The 20,143-nt window shown below is 42.3% G+C and overlaps 1 protein-coding gene across 2 annotated transcripts; it reads right to left on the bottom strand.

The window, feature by feature from the left end:
• Nucleotides 1–474: 474 nt before the first annotated feature.
• Nucleotides 475–6,422, bottom strand: TEX30 (testis expressed 30). 2 transcript variants are annotated; one of them, XM_050332201.1, is made up of 5 exons: nt 6,394–6,422; nt 5,091–5,321; nt 3,606–3,657; nt 1,932–2,140; nt 475–787 (listed from the first exon to the last, which is right to left on the bottom strand). In XM_050332201.1, the coding sequence occupies exons 1-5, from the start codon at nt 6,409–6,411 to the stop codon at nt 614–616; spliced, it is 684 nt and encodes a 227-aa protein (XP_050188158.1). In that variant the 5' UTR covers nt 6,412–6,422; the 3' UTR covers nt 475–613. The 2 variants fall into 2 exon arrangements, with proteins under 2 accessions (XP_050188158.1, XP_050188157.1); XM_050332200.1 differs by lacking the exon at nt 6,394–6,422 and adding an exon at nt 5,610–6,346.
• Between the last annotated feature and the right edge of the window lie 13,721 nt (nt 6,423–20,143).

Here is a 20,143-nt window from a genome sequence, read left to right as displayed (position 1 = left end):
GTCTGGAGGAGACTGTTCGAAACTGTAACCCCCAGTCTTTGATCCACTGCCCAGCTGTGCCTGCACTACCTCCGCCTCCTCACACAGGCCCATGGTCCGGCTCCCTGAGGTGGCAACACTGTAAACCATGGGAGACTCTTCTCAGCACCTGGGAGTGACACCAAGGCAGGTTAGTACACCAGGCTCGCCGGCCTCAAGGGATGTGCTGGTAGAATTCTACAAATCAGTAGGTTTTAATTGCAAGCAAGTAGAGCATCAGGGATGTACTCAGAAATTGAAGGTACCTAAAGCTATGCTAAGTAGATTTTTTCCAGTATATTACTTCAAATATTAGTCAAAAGCATTTACTTAGTGCTCTGCATTCCTAAGTGCTGTATGCAGTTATTTGCACAGAAACACACAAAAAAATGCTGCCATGATACACCATATTTTCTTTCCTTCAAGAAGTTCTTTATTGTTTTGCATATTTTTTTCATTCATACAAAGCTTTATTTGCATTTGCACTGAGACCTCTGAAAAGATGTTTTAAAAAATATGCCTCTCAAAAATAATAAACTCTTACTTTGCCATATTTAGGAAAAACTATATGAAAATACTGCATAAACACTGCAAATTATTTGCGCTCCAGTTCAACATTCTCTCTAAGCCAGGAAAAAACTTGGGTATTTATTTCTTCCATGACATCGTCTGTTGTTCGTCCTTTGACTGCCATTCCATGGTTGGCTTTATCAATCCAATGGATTTTTTTAGGGGCTTTCATTTTGCTTGCCACACCTTCTAGCAATTGCTATGGAGAAAATAAGAATTAAAAAGTTAGTGAATCAGCTGCTACAAACTGTGCAACTCCTAGATGTCTCTCGCTTTGCCTGTGTAATGCCTGATAGGCAGCTCTTAAAAACAAAATGGATCTGTGTGCACATGAAAAACACCTTGATAGGAAAATGGGATGTATTCTGTATTCAGGATATGAATGCTGTGCTCAGCAACGGGATCTGCTCAAAGGTCTGCCCTCACTCAAACACAAAGTAGCAGCAAATTAAAACTTCAAAAACTGAAAAGGTCACAACCCTGTGCAATCACCTTCCCCAAACTGACGAAGGAATCCACTTCTATTGTCAGCGGGTAGTGCTAGCAGTACAGATACTTCCTAAGTCAGGTTTGTCTGTAGAGGCTGAATAGCAATGTAATTCCTTAGGGACTGACTTTCATGCTGTTGCACTTTCTCAGCAAACAGATCTAAGAACCAGTTCAGTAACTCTTAAAGATTTCTCCATTAAGAATGCACTCCAGGGATCTTGCTGGTTGCTAGCCTGACTTATTTTGGTGACAACTCCTCTCAAAAGCACTATGACTCCTTAGAAGCTGTCCAGGCAATGCTGGTTGGACACACTCCCAAATTCAAGCTGACCTGTTCAACAGATACGTGTTTGCAGGAAAATAAGGCAGAAAACCACCGTGTTCTCACCTCTGCACACCTGCTCTTCAACTCTACAGAAATATCACTTTCTACCACAGAAGCCTGATTTGTGAGCCAGAACTGCTTTGCTAGAGCCATTTGTCATGACAATGTGACAAATATGAAATTGGTAGCACAGCACACGTTTCGTAATCTGAAATGGTTAAAACAAAATAGCAACTCACTCCTTCTGCTTTTAATTTGTACAATAAAAAACACCTAAATCGGTGGTATTTCAGTGGCCCAAAGATGCCTTTGCTAAAGTGGAAGATCGAGCATGATCCATAGCTCTTGAGTAGCAAAGGAAAGCACCACCAGGCTTCCTTATGTCCAGTGAAGTTTCCTACCCAAGGCTTCCTTCAGAAGACATATATTTAGAGAAGGCTGTAATCAGGTACACCGTACAGATGTCACTCTGGCTCATTTCTACTCCTCCAGACTGCCCTTTCATAGCAGGATTTACAAGGGTACTCACTTTCTCACACATCTCATCTGCTGATCCTGAGACAAACAGCACTGGACACCTGATAAATAATAAATCTTCATCCCGGAGCTTGGACTGAAGTTTTGGTCGATGCAGTGGGTAAGATAAACATATGAGACCTCGAATGAAGTCATCATCATCATCATTCTGGCTAAGCTGACGTATCAGAGAGGCAGCAGCTCGTGAGCCCATGGAACGGCCTTTCTCCCATGTAAAAATAAAGGAAAAAAAGTACATCTGCTGTCACCTCATTCACATTTCGTTTGAGTAAACAACTCCTAAAAACAATCCAACTGAGTGTATTTCAGCGAACCAGCAGTAAGAAATGCTAGTGATGCTTTTATTCTTTTATTCCATGAAAAATATTAACCTTAATGTCAACGTTTTCTGCTAAAATAGTTGTCTAAGTATATTATGATTTCATGTCCCCATTTAAAAAAGAAGGGGAAAAGAAAGAAAAGATACATGAAGAGGGATCCTGTGCAATACTGGAAGGATACAGCCCATCCTGGGGGGCAGGGGGAAGAGAGGGACAGGTCCTATGCTCCAGAGCCTTGAAATCTGAGATAGCTATTATACAATCTTGTATAATTCTTTTCATGCAACCCCAATCTGCTCAAATTAAAACAAAGTTCTATGAACCTTACACCCAAAACAAAACCAGCAAGTGTTTATGCACTCCTCAAACTTCAACCTAGAAGTAAAAGTAGAAGGGGGAAAAAAAAGATTAAGTATGAACGTGTAGCACGAGGTCAGTCAGTGACAGCAAGGAAATATCAAAGCATCTCCTCAAAGACGAGGCATATGAGCTAACAATGCTCTGTAATTGAGTGTTGCAAGGGGCTGATTCCACTGGGATTAACTTGCATCAGCACAGATTTTGTTTCACTTAGTCAGAGAACGTTTAGAATTTCCCATATCAAATTATTCCTAATCACCCCCATCTACTCCCCTTTTCACATAATATAGCCTTTTTTTTTTTTTTTATCTGCCACTAGGTTTTAATTACCAAAACCTGTTTTGGGAAAACTGTTTTCCATTTACCAGTAACCAGGAATTCTTCAAGACCTGTAGTTAAAAAGTACACATGGATTACCAAAAAACTCATGCCCTGTCACTTTTCAGAGATAAGTAAGTTTTCTCCCAAAGTACCTGGAAAATAGAATCTGTTGCTCTTTCCTTCCTTCTCTACAGCAAGATCTGTGGCGCCGTGAGGAGGTTGAACAGATCTAGACAGCCATGCTCTCAAGAGAATCTGATGAAGGCAGCAGGCTGAACGTTCCCACTGGTGACCCGAGCAGCAGTGCTGCTCAAGCCAGCTGCACACGTGCCCTGCACAGCCACCACCTCCAGGGCTGGTCACATTCAGCTCCAGGGGAAGACCCCCAAATGCAGATCTGTAAGTGGGCTTGGCACCCACGTTCCCAGGGCAGGCAGAGGGCTGCGGATCCACTAATGAAGGTTACAGAGCATTTGACTGTCAGCTCTCCCCAGGCAATACCCACTATTAGGAGGTTATTCAGCTTGTTCCCTCATCAGACAGACACCTGTTATCCACATCTGTTCATTCACTTCTCAACAAAGTGGGACAGACTTGGAATAATTACAGACTGCTATTACTGGAGACAGTGTAAGAGAGAAAATTATTGATAATAAAAACAATACCTGCAAGGAAGACTCCATAAAGTTTATAATCATCAGAAAGTTTTAAGTATTCCTAAAGAAATAAAGAGAAGCATTACAAGTCAAAATTACAAGGCTGGAGATTTCTTCTGTTTCTAGCCAGTAAACACAAAATTGGAAGCACTTTTAGCAGTTTAGAGCAAACAAAGAACAGATACATACAAGTTACTCTCTTGGTTTTTTCACACAAATGGTTTCATAACATTTTGAAGCAACAATATAAACATAATCGATTTCACATTAGTTCTCAGCAAGTCTAAAATATCAGGTGCCCTATCAAGTTACCAAAACATGAGCGATTACTGTGTATCAACTTAGTCATAGTAACAGAGGCCATACACACTCTGGCCCATCAAAAGGCAAAATAAGTTAACCAAAACTGCCCTTCCTTCAGATCATGTATTTCCAATTTGAGACACGATCAGTTCAGTCTGACAGAAAAGATAAAATTCAGCAACGACTTTTTCAGTTTTTTGGAGATAACTGATCAGATGCTATCCCAGCAGAGGCCTTTAAACTACTTTTGCGCAGCAGCATATTACCATAAACTCACTAACAACATTGTGCTTCTTTCAAAAAGAATGAAGAACAGATCCACATTAGAGACAGAAAAGTCTGACTTCAAGTTAATGTACATATAATCACAGTGATATACAAATTAGTTCCTTAAGAACTGGAATTTGTTTCCCTACAAAACTGCCTCATGCTCAAGGAAAAGTGCTTCCCATGCCCCACTAAAAGTCACAAAATAACCAGGAAAAAATTTCCGCTCCTTCCTACATACTCCAGAACAGGAGGATCATCTAAATTGATTCTATTGAAACAAAAACTTCCTTATTTTAACAAAACTTAACTACAGAAGAGATCCTTTAATAATGTAGCAGCAGCAGAAAGAGATAAACACCTGCATATAAGTTTAACCTCATTTTGAAATCAAAGGTTAGTTAGGTTCTAGGGCTCTCATATGCTAATTCCAAACTCTCTTGCTTCAAATCCTGCCATGACCCAGTCCCCTACTCTTTCCCAAGTCTGCTTCTCCCAGCTTCCAAGCCTAAGAGACCCAGAACAACTCCCAGATCAACTTCTTTCTCTCAAAACTACTTCCACAGCTGTATCTCTTAATCCCCCACCCCTCACCAAGCCCTCCCAAAACACCTACCTCTTGTTTCCATCCCAAACGCTCGAGTTTTTCTCAAGCTGTAAACTTTCCCAGGAAAGACCCTTGCTTTTTCTTCAAGCTTTCCTTTCTCTCCCTGCACTCCAACCCACACACTTGAAGCAGCTGTTCCAGCTATTGCCCATGTAAGAGTTGCTTCTGCTGTTTCTGTGTACAGACAGCGCTCCATTTAGTTAATCACTGGTTCTAATTTTCCTGCTCTTGCTTGACTAATGTCTGCCCATAATTTAAGATACCTGGAAGACAACATCAATGGATCTAAGCTTTGGTAGAATTTGGTCACTTCTTACCACAACTGCTTTGAAAGCCTTAGTCCTGTAAGCAACATTAAGGCCTTTACAAGTAAACCGCAGGCACAGAACTCCGTGGGATGCCAGGTAGGCTGCCAGAGACAGTAAGTGAGGGAAATTCATATCTCCTCCAGCTCCATGGGTAAGAATCACTCCATATGTTGATTTCTTCTCTGGGACAGAGAAGATAGCATCAAGGTATTTGTTTCCAAAAGGTATTTTCACTTTAACCTAGAAATGAAACAAACCCTAATGTTATTAAAAAAAAAAAAAAAAAAAAAAGGAAGCATGTTTCCAGGCCACACATTATGATAAACTAAAATCAGACAAGAAATAAACAAAAATTGTAAGCCTCCTTGTATTTCTTTCATTTAAGAGTACTAAATGAGTAACTCTACCCCTGGTTCAAAGACTTTCCATATAAAAATGGGCAAGTCCCTTTATTACTCAACACCTTATGCGATGCATTAGAAAATAAAACACCCCTAGCTTCAAAGCATAAACTGAAGTGATCCTTACCTTCTCTATGTACCTATGTCCAGCTTTTCCAGAGCTAACTAGCAGCCTAAACCACAACATGTGACGTCAAGACACAGCCCAGCAAACATCTCCAGACTGCAAAGTGGGAACCACTCAGTGGAACAGCAGCCTGCATACAGTCGAGGACTGAACTCTCCCCAGGGACAGGAGATAGCACGCTGCAGACAATGTCAGCCCCACAGGAGGAGCAGAACCAAACAAGCTGATGTTCTGCAGAACGAAAGGGAGCTGGACGGCACAGCATACGTGTTCCTGCTGCAGCTTCGGAGAACAAAAAGGCAAATAGCCCGGTGCTGGGATGAAACCCAACTTCATGCCACTGTCTCCCAGAGGCTCTCCCTGGCAGCGGTCCCACAGGGGAACTGCGCAGAGGGGCAGGAGGCTGGCGGCGGCCTGGCCGAGCTGCTGCTGCTGCTGCCAGAGCCTCTGCCCGCCTGGAGTGGTGCGAGATGCCAGACAAGGGGATGGCAGTGGCGCCTGCACACGGAGATGGGCACAGCAGCCACAGCCGCGCTTCCCGACCCTCGGGCCGCTGCTCGGGGGGACCAGCCCAGGCGGGCTCAGCCGCCCACCAGCCACGGATGCGCCTCTCCGGGGAAGGCAGAGGCGGTAGCACACCCGCCCCGCCCCGCCTTCCTCAGCTCCAGGGACTCCTCCGAAGGGAAGGGCGGTTGCCAAGGCTGCAGGACCCCCCGTGTCCCAATGGAACACAGGCCCTTGGACCCCGCGGGCCGCAAGGACCGCCCAGGGAACACGGCCATACCTCGGCATGCCCGCTCATCCTGGCGGGGCGGTGACGTCACGCGAGTGACAGCCCGCCGAGCCAGTCCCGCCCCGGGGGCTGGGCCCTGCCTGGCGCTGATTGGCCCACAGCGGGCGAGGCCCCGCCCCCCGAGGCAGGAGCGGGCAGCCGGGCCGCGCTGGGGCTGTGGGGGAACCTTGGGGGTCGGTGGGTTGAGTCGCGTTAAGTAAACAAAAACTCGCGATAAATAGCTTTTATTTCCCTGTACATGAAAAAAAAACCCAGGCTGATGGGTGGTGATTCAGAAGAAATAAAGCCAAGTACCTAGGGATTGCTTGGAAAGTCATGTTCTCACTGACTCAGGGAATACAGATATGATGCTTCTGACGAGTTACAGATCACAGAATAGTTATGTAGGAAAAGACCTCAGAAATCATCGAGTCCAACCTTTGACAGAATAAAGTGCCACGTCAGTGGTTTCCTGAACACCTTCCAGGGATGGTGACTCCACCACCTCCATGGGTAGTCCATTCCAGCGTTTAACAAGCCTCTCCGTGAAGAAATTCCTCCTAATGCCCAGTCTAAACCTACCCTGGTGCAGCTTGAGGCCATATCCTCTCGTCCTGTCACTAGTTGCCTAGTAGAAGGGACCAACCCCCACCTGGCTACAACCTCCTCTCAGGTAGTTGCAGAGAGTGATGAATTCTCCCCTGAGCCTTCTCCTCTTTCCCTCAGCTGCTCCTCACAGGACTTGTACTCCAGCCCCTTCACCAGCTTCATTTCCCTTCTCTGGGTGCACTGCAACCCTTCAATGTCCTTCCTGAACTGAGGGGTCCAAAAATGAACACAGGATTCAAGGTGCATTCTCACCAGTGCCGAGTACAGAGGGAAGGGTCAGGTGTTCAGTGCCACATCAGGCAATTTTTTTGGCAGATTGGTGGCACACTCGATCTCCTTGGCATTCACAAGCAGGAAAGAGAGACTCTGTGGCTGGTGCTGTAGGTACCAACACATATCTATGCCCTGGACTGTGCTTTATTGTACAGTAAATAACAGGGTATGTTCAAAACACATTCTTATACTGATGGAAGACAGCATCAATAATCTACAACAGTGCCTGAAGTATTTGTATATTGAGTATTTCTCTGGTAAAAAATTCCAAAATCCCCTATTGCAAGGTATTTAGTCAGAGATCATGTTTTCTTCCAGTATCAGTGTATAAAAACTCATATCAACTAAGGTGCCTAATTACTTAGCTGATTGAAGTTGTCATCACCAAATAGAACTTTGTTTTTCACATGTTCACCTGCTGGAAAATAAGCACACTCTGACTTCTGCTCCAAATGTCTCACTGATTGTCACTCCACCAGGTGGATATTGTCAGACACTGGAATTCAAATACTGCAGTCCTCTGAGAAGCGAACCTGGCAGGGCAGCTCAGGTCCAGCTGAGCTGTTAGTAACTGCTGTAACTAATCTGCTGCCTCAAAGACCACCCCTGCTGCCTGAGGACAACGAGCCTCACAGGCAAATTCCCAGTCCAGGCATTATTATCATAAGTGTGAAAGATAGGAGTGCAGAATTTGAAAAAAACAGGGAGATATATTTTTCTGAATTTCTGCCTTGCCTAAAAAATATCAAGCTAAAGCAAGATGCAGAAGTGAAAAGCTGAGTGAAAAGCAGCAGCACAGCCTGCACGAGCTGTGTGCCTTTCATGAGGAGCTGCACCACAGATGGTGTTGAGACAACAGCTCCTTCAACCATAGTTCAAATTTGGGCAGTCCAGCAGACTAGGGGAAAGAAAAAGCTTCAGAGAAATGCAAGATCAATTTATCTTGGACAAAGATGACACTATTCTGATTAATACTTAACACCAATTAAGCCTTTATAAATGAGATATTTGCAAAAGGAGACTGACAAGATTTGTTGTGCCAAAGTAGTTACAATAATCTAGAAAACAGAAATGCAACAAGAAAGTTAAGAAAAACTTCATATTAAGTTTTGATTATTCTTTTTTTGCTTACTTTCCTATACTTAAGTGATGCTTAAGTGGTTTTTTGGGGATTTGTTTTTTTCTTTTTAATTTTTCCACCCACTTAAGTCCACATGCTATATTTGTCCTGCTTTATCCATATACTGTTTACAGAGCAATCCTTGAGTAACATGTATCCCATTAAATCTACCCATGTGTAACCTCTTCCCACTGGAAAACTGCTTTCTTATGCTTTCCTCATACAGCAAGCTGCCACCAGTCTCCTTTCTGTTTTCTCTGTTCAGTTTCTTAGACCAAAACTCCTTTCAATATTTAAAACTCTTCTCTGCATAAGCAGAACCTTCAAGGTAGTCTAGCTCATACCTGGCAGAGTCCAGAACAATGCAAATGCCAGATTGGATAGGGCTCTGAGCAACCTCATTTAGTGTGATACCTTGGAGTTTTGATTTTTTAATTTTTGTAGATCTTAGAAGTAGTTGTGTAGTAAATGTAGATTTTAGAGTAGAAGCATATTATCTCTTTACCCTTTAACACACCAACTACACATAGCAAACCCTGTTACCCATTCCCATATCAATCCCCTAAATTCCACTTGCCTGTTTAGGCTCATTTTCAAGGTAGAACTGTAGAGAACACCCTAAAATCTACGCAAGAAGATATAGCCATAGACACAACAACCTTCAGGCCTAAGACTCTGGAAGGCCTCCAAAAACATTACGTGCTCTGAGGAAGATGAAGATGAAGAAGAAGGGGTCCCAAAACGCCCCCAGACCCAATTCCCAAGAGGCGTGGTGGGGGCAGAACCTGGGCGGTGGCCGGACGGGGATTGGGTGAAAATCATTATAAAAACTATGAACACCTGTATTCAGGAGCGTGCCTGGAGGCTCATTAAAGCCTTTATATCCTTATCTTATCTCCTACCTAATTTAGCTTGGAGTCTTTTTTTCCCCACAGCCACTTAGGCAACAAGTGGAAGGTGTCCCTCCTCATAGCAGGAGGGTTGGAACTGGATGAGCCCTAAAGTCCCTTGCAACTGAAACCATTCTACAATTCTACGATGAAATGAATGTGTAAGGAAGGAGAGACTCTGTCATTTTTTTATCCTATAGTCCATGTGAATGGGGTTGGACCAGCCTATTTTTGCCACACTTTTCCTGCAGTAACTTTCCTTCTGGAAAAGGAAGTGGCCCCAAGTATTGCTAATATGTCAAAGGCTAGGAACTTGAGTTATAAATATATACATTAGATTCCAACTCATGGGCATATTTTTTATGATGAATAAATTCTGGCTTTTATTAAGTTCTGCATATGTAATGAAATACATTGATTTACATGCAAATGAATTGTTTTTCAATTTTGCAACATAAGGCAATCCTCATATCTAACTATTCACAATTAGGTTTCTGTGGGTTTAGGGGGACATTTAAGTAGATTCCAGTTGATTTGCAAGTGTTCTGGTAACTATTCTGAAACCCAGTTGTGTTCCCTTACAGGCATATTGAAAATCTTAATTATTTTCTTTACACACTTATATATGAATTAAAAGTCTAAGTTCAAGCTTCCACCTCTGAAAAAAAAACCAAAACAGATTATAAATATTTTTTGAATTTCTGTATTAAAGTTTTTAATTAAACATCTAAGAAAACGTGGTTTCTTAGGTACATGACATAATTTCATAACTTTAATCTTACATCACCCCTGGAAATAGAAGTTTATTCTGAAAACAATACGTAGTGCATAGTAACCTAAATTTGTCACCAAATATGAAAACTATGAAAGGTATGTGATTTGACATTTCTCAGTGAGAATATATGTTGAGTGTTATAATAACCTACACACTGCTGTAAGCACCTCTGACAGATTTGATATGCCAAAGACAGCTGGGTTTGAGGAAACAGTGGCTGTTTATCAAAGAACAACATTATCCCCGGTCTAAACTTGGGACCTGTTAACTTTCAGTAGCACATCAGACAATCCCCATTCTTTTCCTTGGATTATAAATACTGCTTTCCATACCAGAGACTTAGGTTAACACAACTCACGCAATGGGAACAACAGAGATGACCTTTTCCACTAATCTTGTGTTGGAATAGCTTTGTTTAGAAAAATGTTTAAAAGTAATTATAAGTGCAAAAGAATATATATGGGTTTTCTTTCTGTATTTTAGTGCAAAATAGCTAGCAGCTTAATGGCATGGGGATCAGAAACATTTTTTCTATTCTTAAACTGTTTAATAAAAGACCAGCAAAATTTTTTTACTTGCATTAGTCTGGAGACATACATATTTGTTTTAAAAGCTCAACTGAAAAACCCTCTAAATTACAAACTTGACTTTTGACCAAGAGCCTTCATTTTTTCTTTTCCTGAGGATGTGGATATGCAGCAACACGTGAGCATGCTCTGTTCACAAGCATCAAAGGCAACTTTACTAATTTTCTGAAAGCGATCAGCAAACTATTATTTAATTAGCCAATACAATTTCCTGTGTTTAAAAGTGGTGATATCCATAACACTGCCTAACTTTTAACTATTGTATCATACGCCTAGAGGGTCTGAAAAAGTTTAGAGGTCTTCTGAGAAGGAGGAAATGATGGGCAGGCAATAAGCAGAACCACTATAACATGCAGAAAAATACAGGATTTTAATGTGGCGTATGTAAATCCCCATGTCTCCATGATGAGCTGGAAAACTTGGTCATTTGCATTAGATGACTTCCTTCAGCAGGGGTGAAGGAGCAAGCCAGATGCTCACATTCTCAAGGTACAGACAATGGTCACCAGTGAGATCAGAAATCGTCTTGGCTACAACTTTTTTTGGGACTTTGGGCTGGTCAGAAGGCAAAGTACTCAAACCAATCTGAAAGCAGTTCTATTAGTGGTGATTCTCTAATGCAGTCTAATAAAATGTACTTATTAAGCAATTTGTTCATTTCACATTGATAACCACATCATTGTTTTATTATTATACTTTTTATATATATAAATATGTATTTTTATTACATTATTATATTTTCCTCATGATCTCAGCTTTCTCACTGTGCCCACTGGTTATATAGTTAGCCTGTTCAAACTAATATATCAGTAACATGCTTACATGGTAATATAATATATATAATATATAATAAATATATGATGTGTATTTGCTAGATACTGATTTTTGTGAAACTATGCCATGTACAGAGAACTGGTAGCCTTTTGTAGCATTATACTGGCTACAAGCATCACATTAGTCACATAACGTCAGGTAACAAATGCGCATAAAGACTTCTCTCCATTTGAACTGCACAAGACTCTTTGGGAACATTTTTGGCTTTGTAATTGTAGTGCCAAATGGAATTTCCTTACTTTAATTAAGGAAGGTGTCATCATAACACATGCTTCTGGGCGGCAAATTTGGATGCTATACATTTCTCAGAGTCTTTGTTGGGGATTTTGTATTCCTTCATTGTTCTTGATAAATGCAACCACTTTGTTTTGCAGTGGCAGCTGTTACAATCCATGCGTGTGCTGGGACTGCATAGAGCACGGCTGGCAGGAGATTGCTCTGGGTGTTCTGTCCCCTTGGCTTATAGTGAACTGACCTGGCCAGGAGCCAGTGGAACAAACCTTTCTAGTTCCACCGCTGCAAGGAAAGAATTAATAGTTATGGCATGTTCGTACAATCTTTGAATGCTGAACCCAATTCCGTGTATGTTTTTGCTCTGAAGTTTCACTCTGGTTTTATCTGTCTTTTTTTCAAAAGATTAGAGTGGTAAGGGATGGTAAAGAACATTATTGCTGCTGCTGGGAACACCTTTGTTGTGAACACTGAATTAAGATCTGAAACTCTTTAACATTTATCTCTTAGTCCAAAAATCTGATACCCTCTTGCAGTAGCGTCATCAGTCATCCAAGTAGGTTACTTATCTGGAGTTTATTGCTAGTTATAATTATAAACACAGTGTTACAGCCCCTAAATATGGGCGCTGTGTACATTTTGCATCTTGTTGCAAGCTCCTAGGCCGTTTTCTCTTCCATTAATAAATTGATCGTTTTGAGATGTAGAAAGTGACATTACACTTCTCTTTGCCTTTAGCTCAGAGAGATTCAGAAATTCACAGAGATTCACAGAAATTAGATAATTAATCCCTTTATTTATCCATCAGTTCTCAGAATGAGCAGCTGAGGCTCTGCAGATATCTGTTGCATCTTCCTCATTTATCATTCCTCCAGGTGTTATTTCTTTCATTTAGGCAGACAGAATCACAGAACCACAGAATAACTTAGGGTGGAAAAGATCTCTGGGAGCACTGAGTCTAACCTTTAACTGAACACCACCATGTCAACTAGACCATAACAATAAGTGCCACATCCAGTCACTTCTTGAACAATTCCAGGGATAATGACTCCAACCACCTCCCTGAGCAGCCCATTCCAATGCTTAACCACCCTTTCAGTGAAGAAATTTTTCCTGATGTCCAGCCTGAACCTCCCCTAGTGCTGTTGGAAGTTTAATTTATGCTGTGATTCTCTAGTCAGATAGAAAGAAGCAATGGCAAAGTTTAATGAAGTCAACATCCATTGCTGTTCACAAAATCTGCTACAGTGGGGTAGGAGGAAAGAAATAATTTGATTTAACACAACTTATTAACTGTAAGTAGATTTTAGTGTACAGAGATAGCGTGTATTTGCTTAGTGCCCAGAAACTGAAGTTAAACTGAAAGTTCTAATTATTAGCTTCTTATTTTCCCCTTTTATCTTACACATTGTCTTGAATTTACATGTGTAACAGGACATAGTTTGCTACCAACTATATACTTTTGAATATAAACTTCCATACTTACATGCATGAACACTGAAAGTGTTAGCAAGCAAGGAAACGAGCCTATAGATGTCCGAAGACTGACAGATGTGGCTATGGGTGACCCTGCACAGAATTTTTAAAAGTGCTGTTACTTCCCAGAGCAGTCTTCTAGCTCAGCATGTCCATAGGACAGTTCGTACAACATCTAACTGTGCTCAGTGAGTCTTAGGTGGAGGAATGCTTACGAGGCTATTGCCAGCTATTTTGAATCCTCCTGGTGTCATGAGAAGGTGCACTCAGTGCTCAGCCAAATCGTGAATTCATCTCAGTTCACATGCTCCATGCCTCAGTGCTGTCAGCAGCTAGCATCTTGCTGCACTTGGTACATCACAGAAGCACAGAATGGCTTTGATTGGAAGGGACCTTAAAGATCATCTACTTCCAACCCCCTGCCATGAGCAGGGACACCTTCCCCTAGACGAGGTTGCTCAAAGCCCTATCCAACCTGGCCTTGAATACTGCCAGGGATGGGGCAGACACAGCTTCTCTGATCAACCTGTTCCAGTGTCTCACCACCCTCACAGTGAAAAATTTCTTCAGAATATCCAGTCTGAACCTATTCTCTCTCAGTTTAAAGCCATTGCCCTTTGCCTTATGACTGCCCTTGCAAATCCAAGAAGGTGGACTTTTTTAAGTCTTGCATATAGTGCCATATCTAAAACTAGTCTGAGCATATCTGGAGAGATGACATTTGCCTTGGACTCAGGTATCTTTGGCGCAAATCTCTTTACAAAACCTGCTCTTCTGAACACAGAAGAAATTGAATATTGAGAGATAGTGTTCTGTCTTACAGCTCTCCTGTGTTCCCAGCTGCAACAGTAGCTGAAAAACTACTCTTTACCCTTTTCTTGGGTCCTTATATCCATACTCCCTTAACTGAGCTGAAGCTCCTCATTTTCTGTAAACTAGATTTTTTCCATTTCAGCTGCCTTACATTCACCCTCCTTTCTTTTCTGCAATCTCCCTCCCAAGGAAAGACCAGTCAGAAACAGCATCATTTAGGAGCTTTCAAACCTGATCAGGGGTATTCTCACCTCAGTTCTGGTAAGTGTAAGAGTTTCTTCTATAGCTTCCTTCTACAGCTTCCTGAAAAGCAATGATTAAGTATGGTTCCAGTGATCTCTATGCCACCTGTTTGTGCTCTGCTGTTTTGTTGTAAAATTTACAAGAGAGATGAACGAAAACTGGAACACTAAATGATGACCAAAGATCACTCTTTAAATAATGATGAAAGACATGCTCTGATTATGCTGTTTTTTTTCATTTGCTGTGGTCAGTCAGTTGGAACTCATCTGAAATTAATGGATCAAAGCTGTTATAAAATTGTATGGGAACGGCTCATGCAGCCATTGCAAAGACTCTGATAGGCTGGAAGAGAAGATTTGGGAATGGTGCATGTGGTAGCACACACATTGTACATGGACTCATTTAAAATTCAGATTTTAAAGAAAGCTGAGGCTCGTAAGTACTTCTCTGATACACCATTAAATGTGCCCTGACCTGGTTCTTCTCTAAGCTTCTTGCTATGTTAAATTAAGCAAGTCAGGTATCCTGACTTTTACACTTGAAGTTATGGGTTGCATGTCGCAAACTCTGCTTTCCTTTTATAAGGGCACATTGATTGCTAAGTGGAAAATCTCCCATGGGATGCTGCAAGGGAACAAATTACTGGAGTCCACGTGACAGTTTTTAGCCCCAGGCGTGCTTGGCACTTCTCTTCAGCACTTGTAAATCAATAGATTATATGACGTGAATAATTTCAAGAAGATTACAAGAAGAAAGATGAAGCACAGGATTTCATCCACCATGATACCATCATACTTCTAATATCCTAGAGCATGACATGGCTTTTATTTATGTCTGGCTGGTCATCCAACCTTTGAACTTTTGGACATGCAGCCTTGTCTTGATCACCTGAATACTTCAATAAGCAAAGCCCAATCATTTACTTTGGAGACTGGACCTAAGATCACAGGTCTCTCACATGTCTGTTCTGCAATTAATCTCATTAGCTGAAAAACAACTATGAGAAAAGCAGATCATTACACTTCAGCCTTCTGGGAAAACACCAAGGATAGTAACATTACACTCAGAAGTTGGAGGACTTGTTTCCATAGGGAATTCATATGTCTTTGCCAATGGCAGCAAATCACAGAGGATATTTGAGTAATGACATCAGGCAACACCATCTGTGGAGTCAAGAGGCAACTTGGTGATAAAGTCAGAAGGAGGCAGGCTTGGCAAACTGCATCATGCCTATGCCATCTTGTGCCAGTACACACATCAAGCTTTTGCTTCATAGTGTGATAGCCAGGGACAGAGCTAATGAAAGGGGTGGTGAAAAGAGGACCTAGGGAAAGGTCATCTGCAGGATGGAATTTATGGTGCTATATGTTTTGTGGTTTAATTGCTGCTTTCAGTCCTTCCAATTTTATGTGCTCCAAAGGGAGCATTTGTTCCCTGTGGTTTTCATTTTGATTTTGGTTTTTGGGGGTTGTTATTTGGTTTGGATTTTTGCTTGATTGTTTTCCCAGAAGAAATAACTGCAAGATTTCTGGCCACTGAGTTTAGAATATTGACTGTTAAGAAAATGAACCATTTCCAGATTAAGGGGGATCTATAAGCCGTCAGTTTGGATCAAGATCAGATTTAGCCCATCACAGTACTGTGGCCAAATCAGTCTTAGCACCCAGTGATGGCAAACCACGTTTATAAACTTGGCCTTCTCTTTAATGCTCTGTTCACTTTGAGTTCTTGGCTTTATCCAAATGCTGGGCTGAGATTATAGGCCCTCATGCAGTCAGGAACGAATCTGCATCTGCAAAAAAGAAGTCAGATCAGATGATCTGTGACATAGGTCAGCTGATTTGTCCAAGAAGAGTTGCAAGAAACTAATGGTTTTACATTGATTTTGCATCAATCTGTTAAAATTCTTGAAATCTTTCTTTCAACATATATTGGTGAAAGGCCTCAGAAGGAGATGCAGGAGAAATGTATCTCAGTAGATGCTTAGACATCACTGCAGTTAAATATCTTTTAAGTGGTAAGGCATTTTCCTAGGACCACAGAAATGAGAGAATCCAGCTATGTCATCTAACCCTATCCCTGCCAAAACAACGTTGTATGACATTCGCTGTAGTAGACTATTGGGAACTTTTAAGACCACTTTATGGCACCAGTCCTTGTGTTTGCAGTGACACAGCCACTTAGAGGGGAAGGAAGAGGTTGTGCCACTACAGGCATACCAGGTTATCTGTTTAGTCCCTGCAGCTCTCTCACTTCCTGTGAGTTTATGCCTATATCAAAGAGTATCATTAACTTCAGCTGTTTGTCCTCTCCCCCTCTGCCTAGGAAATGTTTGGACAATACTCTCAGGTACATGGTGTGGCTCTTTGATGGGGTCCTATGCAGGACCAGGAGCTGGATGATGCTTTGGGTCCCTTCCCACTCGGCATATTCTGTGATTCTGGGAAGTGTGCGACGAACTGTGCATCTTCTTTTGAAAAGGATTGCTTATTTCCTCTTTGCACACACAGTGCAGATTAGTGCATGTTTAATGTTCACATGACAAAGTGTTTATGTGCAAAGTCCCCACCCCAGAGCTTGCCTGCATAATAATGAATGCTAGCTCATAACATTTAATACAGAACTGCACTTAAGTTGCATAGTGTTTTAATTCAGCTCCCAGGAGTGTTCATCCTTGCATTTGGCAGGGCAGGCAAATTTTCTGCAGACTGGCACAGAAAGTGGGCACCCCAAATGGCCTGGCCTGATCAGGGTGTGCTGACTTGTGACCAGGCAGGGCTCTCACGTAACTACAGATGAATCATTCAAGGAGAGGTTGGAGGATGCAACATTCCATTCTGGGGGCTTCTCTTTCCTGAACTGACCTCTCTTTCTGATTTGGTTCAGTGGAAGATTGTAGGAAGAGTTTGTTTTCTGCAATAGACCATTCCTTGACACTTGCAGAGCCACTTCCACATTTTGGGGTAGCAGAGTGGTCAGAAATGTCACATTGTCATCTCTCAGATATGTCCCAATGTTGCCTTCTACCAAAGCAGAGAAACTGGATAGCTGGTAGTCACATGATCAGTAGCTAAGTGTCTCTTCTACCAGCCTGCTCTGCCAGATACACTCCATGTGAAACCAAGGGGTTTCACTTGCAGACTTTGCCAAGAGGTCTCATCACCAACCTGCTGACCAAGCCCCCAGAGACTCTGGGCAACCTGAAGCCAGAAACTTCACAGTTTCATGAAGATGTACTCCCTTAAGTTCCTGTGCTTATAGGTTTTGTTCTGGCCTCCTTTCACAAGTTTTCTAGTTTATTGTCTGAGGCTAATAATACCTCAAATACATCAAGTATTGCTTTTTCTTCTACAATAGTCCTTTCCAAGGACACTCAACTCAACTGTCTATCTTTCTTTCTTTTTCCTTCTTCTACTCTTTGTAGTGCCAAAGCAGCAGTGAAAAAAAGACTGCATCTTTGGAAGATATGTGTACATTTACTACAAAATCTAAATGACACCAGGTATTTTAACTAATTTGCAGGCAACTGATAAAAGAATTGTCCAAGCCACAGGGACTTGTTGGTGCATCTTGACCTTCAAGAGACCACAGGGATCATTGTTAATGCTTTCTGTTCTGTGCAGAAGGGGAATAAATGTAGACTTGCAATATTTACATGTTGTTGGGTTACATTTACAGTCTTGGAACTTCCCATTCTTCATTTGCAGTGATAATGTTGTCTTTATTGCAGCCAATAAAATACAGCAGAAAAAAAAAAACCCAAACCAATCTCTTCTCATGTTTGTATTTATGCCATTTATTCTTTGGCCAGAAACTTCATAGGGTGCATTTTCAAACACCAGAACATGGGAATACCCACAAAAATATGCAGGTATTCTTATGTATATGAAAAATAGCACTTTTTTTTTAAACTTGTATCAGAATTCTTACAAGTTTATGCATATTAGGCCTGTGGGATGAAATAAACTTTCTTCTGGAAGGTCTAGCACAAACTCAGTATCTAGGCCTCGTTAAAGCCCTAGTTTGAGAGGTTAAATAGTATTAAATGTTGCAGGATCCTCATGCCACGTCTCTGGAAGGGGAGTGGGTAGAGTTCATTCACTGTGAAGTAATACTTGTGTTAATAGTTAGAGGTAGGATGGCCAGGAACCCATGCCTGGAAAACCTGTGATCTTGATGATTTCAGTGCCCTCTCTGGCATCCTGCGAAAAGTCTCACATGACAGCTTTGAAGGTGGCTGGATCCTTTGCTGGTCAGCTGCTCCTACCAGAAAATTCTTCTCCAGATATTCTCTGGATGGCAGAAATCCCCATCAAAACACCCGCCAGAAGGGAAAGAGCAGCGGTGCTGTTAAAACAGCCTGGGGAGTGCCCCCATATCAGACAAGCCCATCAAAAACACTGCTAGTTCAGCAACATCAAACGATTAAAATGTCACAGCATGGAGCTCAGCTTGAGCTGTTTTGTTCATTTCTGGGATAGGATTTGAAGCCTAAACTGGACCCCACGCTGCTGGGGGAAGATAGCCATCAGTGCTTAAAGGAGTGAGCTGGAAGGTGCATCCATGAGGTAGAAACATGCACTGAGTGGCATCCTGGCCCTTTGGGGTTGGTCAGTCAGGAATACACGAATAAATGTCTTTGTGCAAGGGACACCACTTTTATGAAAGGCATCTGGTGTGCAGCTTAGGCAAATATGCCATGGAGGTGAGGGCAGCACCTCCCCATGTGCCCCACAGGGCCAATGGATAACTTTGGAAAATGCCTGCACCTGGGCAGGGCTGTGCTGGCTGGTGACAGTGACCTCCTTGCTTCAAGTGTACAGATGCTGCAAGATCAATGTCCCCCAGGGAACTCAATTTTTTTAGAGATGTTTCTCAGGCTGTGCTTGAAATACCTGCCCACAACGCAGCTCTGTGAGCAAGATGTCAGCAAGCCAGGGAGTTCACTCTGCTGATACAAGACTCTGCCTGAGGAGGTATATGAGATAGAAGTGGCCTGGGCATAGCAAAAAGCCCTTCTCAATGCCTTCTTCCTTAACTGCTTGCAATGTTGAGCTCTGCAGAAGCCTCCCACCCACCACGTCCCAAACAGTAATTTCAGGCTGCCTGGCCTAGGAGACTGGTAGGTTTCAAAATGATGCCAGGATATGATCAGTAAATTTCCAGGAGCTTGCAGGAAGGGCAAGGAAAGCAGTGCTGGGAACAGCTGTGGAGGAGATTGGCAAAAGCATGAGGTGATCTCCATCATGGCTGTGGTTGGGTGTCCCTACAGGCAGCAGAGAGATATTCACAAAAACCCAACAGGATTGTACCCCACAGTTCCAATTCCCTGTATGGATTCTCCTTTTCTGTGTAAGTGAAAGCTGCTATCTTGTCCTCCTCAACCCACGTGCCATTACTGGTCAGTCAGGAGAAGTGACAAACCTCTTGGTGGGAGAAGGCAGGTGGCAAAAGCAATGTGCTGAGGCCTCTAGGATGGGCTGTGGACGAAGAGGTGATGGCTGGTTTCACCTTCATTTCAGTCACTAGAGAAGAAGGACATTCTTCCCCCACTCTCCTGGGGACCAGGCAGAGAGTTCACAGAGGGTCTGTGAGCAGGGCTGAATTCCTGCTGCTGAGGTAAATCTTCGAAGGTTCATCTTTTTTTTATTTTCTTCAACTGTCAGAAGTCACAAGCATGTGGTTCATGAGACAAGATGTCCATGTGCCATTGAAATACTTTGCTCCTTCCCCTGTCAGCACCTGCCCAGCCCTCCTATACTCTCTCCTGTCTTCTTTCAGTGATCTGGTTTACAATGTTCCCATAGAAAGTCTTGTTGCATTCAGGGAATTGAATGGGCAAAAAGCTAGAGAAAATTATTCACTGTTTTGCCCCTATTGGATTAGTTTCCTGGCCACTGTTTTCTGCATC

This window comes from Myiozetetes cayanensis, unplaced genomic scaffold (assembly GCF_022539395.1).
Source record: "Myiozetetes cayanensis isolate MyiCay16 unplaced genomic scaffold, myiCay2020 scf5-8, whole genome shotgun sequence".
Classification (NCBI taxonomy): Eukaryota; Metazoa; Chordata; class Aves; order Passeriformes; family Tyrannidae; genus Myiozetetes; species Myiozetetes cayanensis.
The sequence above is the reverse complement of the archived record's forward strand: the minus strand, read 5'-3'. Positions and strand labels throughout refer to the sequence as shown.